This window comes from Macrobrachium rosenbergii, chromosome 2, assembly GCF_040412425.1.
Source record: "Macrobrachium rosenbergii isolate ZJJX-2024 chromosome 2, ASM4041242v1, whole genome shotgun sequence".
In the NCBI taxonomy this organism is placed as follows: Eukaryota; Metazoa; Arthropoda; class Malacostraca; order Decapoda; family Palaemonidae; genus Macrobrachium; species Macrobrachium rosenbergii.
This window is the reverse complement of record NC_089742.1, coordinates 89,002,292-89,010,544: the sequence shown is the minus strand read 5'-3', so window position 1 is coordinate 89,010,544 and position 8,253 is coordinate 89,002,292. Positions and strand designations below refer to the sequence as shown.

Here is an 8,253-nt window from a genome sequence, read left to right as displayed (position 1 = left end):
ACTTTATCCACAATGTTATGTTTTCTCATTTTTTTTGTTAATATATTATGGTCCACCTTGTCAAAAGCTTTTGCAAAGTCTAGGTAAACCACATCTGTATCTTTTTCATTTACCATATTTTTATATATGCTTTCGTGGTGAGCTAACAGTTGGGTCTGTGTACTTCCTGGTACAAAACCATTTTGTCCTGTATTAAACAAACTATTTTTCATTAAATGTTTCATTATATATTTTTTCATTACCCTTTCGTAAACTTAAATAATATGAGATGTCAGACTCACAGGCCTATAATTACTTGCCTCTAGTCTTGATCCACCTTTGAAAGTAGGGGTAATATACGCTAATTTATGCTCATCATAAATCTTGCCTGTATCTATACTTTGTCTTAATAATATTGCTAGCAGCTTTGCGATTGAATGAACCACTTTCTTTAACAAAATGGCAGAAACACCATCAGGTCCTGCTGCTGATCCATTTTTAATCTCATTAATAGCCTGCACAATATCGGCTTCAGTGATATCTATGTCCGATAAATATTCACTATTTTCATCTCTTATTTCTGTATCATTATCTTCATTATCAATTCTAGGTGTAAATTCACTCTTATATTTTTTCTGCTAATATGTAACATATTTCTTTTTTTTCATTTGTTAATCGCCCTTCATTTCTTAGAGGGCCTATTTCTACTCTTATTTTATTCATCTTTTTTGCGTACGAGTAAAAAATTTTGGGGTTTTGTTAGATATTTTGTTTATCCTTTGACTGTATAATCTTCTATTCTGCATTTTCTATCTTACTTTTTAGCTCCATCACTTTCCATGCATTCTTTTCTTTTGCAAGACCTTTTTTCCACTTTCTGATTTTCTGGAACAAGATCCTTCTGTCTCTTGGTATGTGTGACTGATGTTTACTTTTCTTCTTTGGTATATATTTTTCCACTATTTCCTCTAAAATTTTATATAATATATCCGTATTTACCTGTTTATTATCACTTACGAATATGTTTTCCCAGTCTTTGTTTAATTCTTCATTTATTTTTGACCAATTTATATTTTTACTATAGAAATTATATTTTCCATATCCTTCCCATTTTTTCTTCTCTTGTTTATCTGTTTTCAATAGTTTTGGAACGGACTGTTAATTCTATGACATTATGGTCTGAAATACTCGTATTATACACTATTATTTCTTTAACATAGTTCATCTCGTTCACAAATACTAGGTCTAAAATATTATCCTTTCTTGTTGGTAAGTGATTTATTTGCGGAATGTTATGTTCTAGTAGCATATCTAATAGCTTTTCAAATTGCCTCTTATCTTCTGCGCTACTATTACTCTCCTTTTTATATGTATAAATACAACCACAGTCTCCTATTCATTCTTTCCATTCTACGAAAGGAAAGTTAAAGTCTCCGGATAGAAGTATAGTCCAGTCTTTGTGATTTCTACATATATCATCCAATTTGTCAATTATTATATCAAACTCTTTAGTATTAGGGGGTCTGTATATTACAATGTTTACTAGTTTTTCAGATTCAAATTCTACTGCTATTAATTCACATTCTGTGTTACTATATTTCTCACAGATTTTTCCTTGATTGGTGTCTCTCCCATATATCGCGGTGCCCCCTTGATTCCTATTTTTTCTATCTGATCTATAAGTTTGAAAACCCTTTATCTGATCATCAATACCAGTCTCATGTGAGTACTAGGTTTCACCTATATTCATTATATCTATTTTTTCAGGTTGGGTTAGTTCTTCTAAGAACTCTACTTTTCTTTTTGAGTTACTCGAAACTAGACCCTGTGCATTCATCACTATGATAGTTTGTGTTTTATCCCCATTATCTAATAAGGGTAATAATAAAGATTTTCCCATGTCTCTTTCCTGCTCTGATATGTTGTTCTTTTCTTCATTTCCATAACTTCGGACATTAAAAAATCCAACTTTTCCAAAATAGTTGATCTTCCATCTTCATAATTATTCATTTTGTGTTTGTATCTGCACCTATCTCCATATCTGCACCATCCATTTGCATCGTAGATACATTGCTTTGTTGCACTGTACCTGGGAGCTGAAGCCTCATATCTTGGTGCTGACATTTCATAACGTGGTGCCGGCTTGCTTTTTTCCTTCTCCACCTTCCAAGAACTAAAATCCACTCTCGTTGAGACCTGCTCCCTGCCAGCCTCCGAGAGAGCTGCCCGTGCCCTCGACCTCGCCCTCAACCCCCGGCAGGAGGGAAACCTCTTGGAAGCGTGGCATGCCCTCCAGGACCTCCTCCTCCTCCCCGAGACTGACAGCAGCAGCAGGTGCAAATAAATCAGCCTGTCGAGGAAGATCTTCCTGCTTCAGCTACTGCCAGAGGTCTGTGGGCAGATCACGGACACATATACCCTGCCGGTCGAGGACCTAACCAGGGTGGCACAGGAGCTGACAGATTCCACAAAGGAGACCAACCGGGCAACCACACCCGCACACTCCACCAACTGCCTTCTGCTGGAGGACTCCACCATGGAGCCCATCAATGCCGTCAAGCAGAAAAGGCCATCCCACCAGCAGAAGAGGGAGGGCACGGGGCTTTGCTATTACCACCGGAGGTTCAGGAGAGCTGCCTGGAGGTGGGAAGCCCCCTGCCCTTTCTTCCCTTCAAAAAACGGGGGAGGCAGTGGTCAACCACACAGGCCACCATGGCAGCAGCAGCAGACACAACCAGGGGGCCCTTACCATTAGGTTTCTACGTTTGTGACACCATCTCCAGCAGGATGATGTCGGTTGACACTGGAGCCATGTGTTCAGTGTTTCCACCTTCAGGAGAAGACCGCAGACCTGCTGGACCCGACTGCCTCCCTGAGGGTCGCAAACGGGTCCCCCATCCTCTCCTACGGCACCAAGCTCTTGTCGATCTCTATCCTTGGCTGGAGGTACAACTGGGAATTCATCATTGCGGACGTCAGGACCCCACTCCTAGGGGTGGACTTCGGACTTCGGACTGGCAGTCGATGTCGGCCGCAAACGCCTGCTGGACACCAAGTTCTGCCAGTCCCTGCCCTTGTCGCCAGGCCCCAGGGAGCCCACCATCTGTTCCGTCGCGCCCCACCAGTACGGTTCCCTTCTGGAGGAGCTCCTGGAGGTCTTCAAACCCGAGCTCCACCAGATGCCCGGGTCTCCTGCCAAACACAGGATATACCATACATCAAGATGAAGGGCCCCCAATGCATGCAAAGTTCTGACAGCTTCCGCTGCAGTGCCTTCAGGAGGCCAAAAAAGTCTTTGCTGGGATGGAGAGGATGGGCATATGCAGAAAGGCTCCCAGCCCGTGGGTCTACCCCCTTCACATGGTGCAGAAAGCACCATGTGAAGGGGCGACTACAGGCGGCTGAACCTTGCAACAGAGCCCGATCACTACCCCTCCCAAACACAGGGCCAAAATATTCTCAAAAATGGATCTTTTAAAGTATTTTCAGGTACCAGTAGCGCCGGAGGACATCCCTAAAACCGCCATCGCCACTCCCTTTTGGTCCTACGTCATCGCCTTCTCCATCTTCAGCCTGAGGAACGCGGGCGCAACCTCCCAGAGGTTGATGGACAGCATCCTGGGGGACCTGGACTTCTGTGTCTGCTACGTCAACGATATCGTAATCTTTTCCAGATCCTGGGAGGAACACCTACGACACATCCGGAAGGTCCTGCAGGAAAGTGGCTTCGTCGTCAGGTTCGACTAGTGCAGGAAAGTGGTTTCGTTGTCAGGTTCGACAAGTGCACCTTCAGCGTTGAGAAGGTGGAATTCCTGGGCCATGAGATATCCCCAGAGGGGGTCTGCCCAATGTCGTCGAAGGTCGAAGCCATCGAGAAGTTCCCCACCCCTACCCCAAAATATTCTCAAAAATGGATCTTTTAAAGTCGTATTTTCAGGTACCAGTAGCACCGGAGGACATCCCTAAAACCGCCATCGCCACTCCCTTTTGGTCCTACATCATCGCCTTCTCCACCTTCAGCCTGAGGAACATGGGCGCAACCTCCCAGAGGTTGATGGACAGCATCCTGGGGGACCTGGACTTCTGTGTCTGCTACGTCAACGATATCGTAATCTTTTCCAGATCCTGGGAGGAACACCTACGACACATCTGGAAGGTCCTGCAGGCAAAGTGGCTTTGTCGTCAGGTTCGACTAGTGCAGGAAAGTGGCTTCGTCGTCAGGTTCGACAAGTGCACCTTCAGCGTTGAGAAGGTGGAATTCCTGGGCCATGAGATATTCCCAGAGGGGGTCTGCCCAATGTCGTCAAAGGTCGAAGCCATCGAAAAGTTCCCCACCCCTACCTCCATCAGGGCCATAAAAGAATTCCTCGGGATGGTCAACTACTACAGAAGATTCATCCTGGGGATTGCTCATGCCACGGCCCCCTGACGGAGGTCCTCAAGGGATGTCCAAAGACCTTAGTGTGGGGCCCCGACCAGCAGAAGGCCTTCCTCCTGACAAAGGCAGCCCGCCAAGCAACATCTTTGGCCCACCAGGACCCCAATGCTCCCCTCCACCTGACGACGGACACCAGCAACGTCGCCTGCGGAGCTGTCCTGGAGCAAGTCATCAGGGGGACCCCTCAGCCCATCACCTTCTTCAGCAGGAGGCTAAGCCCCACCAACTCCCGCTACAGCACCTTAGACCGGGAACTCTTCGCAGCATACCAGACGGTACGGCACTTCAAGTTCCTCCTGGGGGGAACGCCCTTCACAATTTGGACTGACCACCAGCCGCTGGTCCATGCCTTCACGAAGTTGGGGGACGCATGGTCCTCTAGGCAGCAGCGGCCATCGCAGAGTTCACCTGCACCATCAAATACCTCTCCGGCAGGAAGAACCTGGTAGCTGACCCCCTCTTGAGGATCGAGATCAACTCAGTACAACTTGGGATCGACTATGAGGACCTCACCTGCGAACAGGCTGGTGACCCTGAGACCCCAGCCTACCGTACAGCCGTCACGTCGCTTAAATGCTTAAATGGAAGTTAAGTATACCTTAGTTTTACCAGACCACTGAGCTGATTAACAGCTCTCCTAGGGCTGGCCCGAAGGATTAGACTTATTTTACGTGGCTAAGAACCAATTGGTTACTTAGCAATGGGACCTACCGCTTATTGTGGAATCCGAACCACATTATAGCGAGAAATGAATTTCTATCACCAGAAATAAATTCCTCTAACTTCATCAGCCGGCCGGGGGAATTGAACTCCGGCCCATTGAGTGACAGTCCAAAGCTCAACCGACTCAGCCAACGAAGGGCTTCTTAAATGGAAGAATGTGCCCTTCGGCTCAGGAGGATCGACATTACTGAGCGACATCAGCACCGGACGCCCCCACCCCTGGTGTCCGCCTCCAGACATCGGCTGGTCTTCAACATCATCCACGGCCTATCCCACCCCTCCGGAAAGACAACAGCCAGGCTGCTGATGGAGAAGTTCGTCTGGCACGGCATATGGAAGGAAACAATGGCCTGGGCAAGGCAGTGTATGCAGTGTCAGGCCAGCAAAGTAGTGCGGCACACCGAATCAGGAGTGGGCGAGTTCCCCCAGCCAAAGAGATGCTTCGGGCACTTACACGACGACGTGGTGGGTCCTCTTCCCCCATGAGGAGGAGCCAGATACCTTCTGACAGTCGTCGACTGCTCCACCAGGTGGTCCGAAGCTATGCCCATGGAAGAAGCCACCTCCAGTGCGTGCGCGGAAGCCCTCCTCTCCAGCTGGATCAGCCGGTTCGGTGTCCCAGACGAGATAACGACAGACAGGGGACCCGCTTTCCTGTCCAAGCTGTGGACTGCCCTGGCACACCTAATGGGGACCACTCACCACAGCACCACCGCCTACAACCCAGCAGCCAATGGAATGGTGGAAAGTTTCCACAGGTCTCTAAAGGCGTCCCTCATGGCTCGTTGCTCCTCCGAAAATTGGAAATACCAGCTGCCCTGGGTTCTCCTCGGGTTGAGAACCGCCCCCAGAGCCAACGGCGACCCGTCCTCAGTGGAAAAAGTCTACGGGGAGACCATGGTAGTCCCGGGGGAACTCATCACAGAGGACAGGGACGACATAGGGACACAGAGGCTCCGTGACAGGGTGGGAAAATTCGCCCCCTGCCAAAGGACATTCACTGACAGGCAAGGGTGTGTTAAAACTTGGTTGGTTTGGAAGCAAAGATGATATCTTCATAATCAGTTGGCTTTTATTCACTGTAAAATGTACAATAAAAGGTTTACATGACGACAGAATAAGCCAAGAATGAAGCACGGGCCACAGAGTTGCTAGGTTTTTGGAGTTCCAACAATCTGTCAGGCACCCACAAAAAACAGTGGGCTATCAACACGATACAGTTAAACACTTTTGAAAAAGATAATACACAAATGAACGTCACTACTCCTTTAAAGAAACTCAATAAAAACATTACAGACCTACAAATTAGGCATAAAGGAAAATGCAATTTTGCAACATCAACATTCAATACAACATCTGGTGTTTATGACAACACTAGGCTCACAAAGAAAACGAAAAGCACACTCAAGGTGGACTAAAACAAACTGAACACCAACACTCCTTCTCACATTGAGCGTGTTTTTCAAAACTAACGCACCTAACATTGACCCAAGTCTAACAAACCTTTCTGTAGGCAAACCTTTTGTGAAAATATCAGCTAACATGTCATAGGTAGGACAGTACTGTACGTCAATTTGATCAGAAGCAACTAGATCACGAACATAATGATATTTTATACTTATATGCTTAGTCTCAGGATGGTCCTTGGGATTCTTAGCAAGGCATATTGCAGACTTATTATCTTCACATATTAACATAGGACTTCTATTACCAAAATGTGATTCATTAAAAAGTGACTTTAGCCAACTGCCTCTTGAGCAGCACTAGACAGAGCAACATATTCTGCCTCAGCAGTTGACAATGCAACACATGACTGTTTATTTGTACGCCATGATATTAAGCCACTACTAAGTGAGAAACAATATCCTGATGTAGATTTGCTATCATTTTTATCTCCAGCCCAGTCTGCATCTGAGTACCCAACACAGAAACATGAATTCTGTTTAGAATACACAATGCCTAAATCACAAGTGCCCCGTAAGTAACGAAAAATTCTTTTTACAGCAGACCAATGATACTTTGTTGGATTGGTACAGAATTTGGCAACATTACATACAGCAAATGTTATATCAGGTCTAGTTCTAGTAGACAAATACAGTAAACTACCAACAGCAGACTGACAAATTTCACTACTGAACAAATCTGATTCCTCTGTAGCCTTCTCAAGGGTACAATTAACTTCAACAGGAGTAGACACAGGTTTTGATTTATCTAAACCAAATCTCTTAAGTAATGTTTCGGTAAAAGCAGATTGATCAATACAAATATTATCTTTTCACTATCTTGAAACACTTTAACACCAAGAAAATAATGCAACTTACCCAAATCTTTCATTTTGTACTTGCTACTTAATGCTGCTTTAATTTCTGTTAAACAATCCAGAGATTCACAAACAATTACGATATCATCAACATACACAGCAACAATACACAAGACATTACCAGAAAAATTAGTATAAATACAGGAATCGCACTACTTGACTGTTGAAATTTCAGTGATTTTAGGTAAGCATCCAATGATGAATTCCAACATTTTGGAGCCTGCTTAAGACCATAGATTGCCTTATCTAATTTATAGACAAAATTTTCCTTCCATTTTTCAATAAAACCCTCAGGTTGAGTCATATACAATTTTTCTGAAAGTTTGCCATTCAAAAATACCGATGACACATCCATGTGGTGAACATGAAGGTATGCTGAGCTGCCAGAGTCAACAATGAACGGACACACTCAAACCTTACCACTGGACTAAATGTTTCATCATAGTCAATCTCAATTTTCTGAGAAAAACTTTATGACACTAATCTGGCCTTGTAAGAGGATACAGTTCCATCTGCATCTACTTTCTTCTTAAAAATCCATTTACAATTAATGGGTTTACGTTCTAATGGAGATTCAACTAACGACCACACATTCTCGTAGGTAGAGTCCATCTCATTTTGCATAGCTCTTCTCCATTTTTCAGCTTCTGGACCACAAAGGGCTTCTTCAACTGTTGAAGGTTCATCCAGTTCTCCTATACATGAATTAACCCATTCTCCTAATCTGACAGGTTTCCTTTCTCTAGCTGAACGTCGAACATTTATTTCTGGATCAGCAGACTCATCAATATCA

The 8,253-nt window shown here is 44.8% G+C and overlaps 1 protein-coding gene across 1 annotated transcript; it reads right to left on the bottom strand.

Annotated features, from left to right (window-relative positions):
• Positions 1–6,878: 6,878 nt before the first annotated feature.
• On the bottom strand, positions 6,879–7,815 carry LOC136843558 (uncharacterized). Its single transcript, XM_067112081.1, has 3 exons — positions 7,617–7,815; positions 7,462–7,506; positions 6,879–7,318 (listed from the first exon to the last, which is right to left on the bottom strand). The coding sequence occupies exons 1-3, from the start codon at positions 7,813–7,815 to the stop codon at positions 6,879–6,881; spliced, it is 684 nt and encodes a 227-aa protein (XP_066968182.1).
• Between the last annotated feature and the right edge of the window lie 438 nt (positions 7,816–8,253).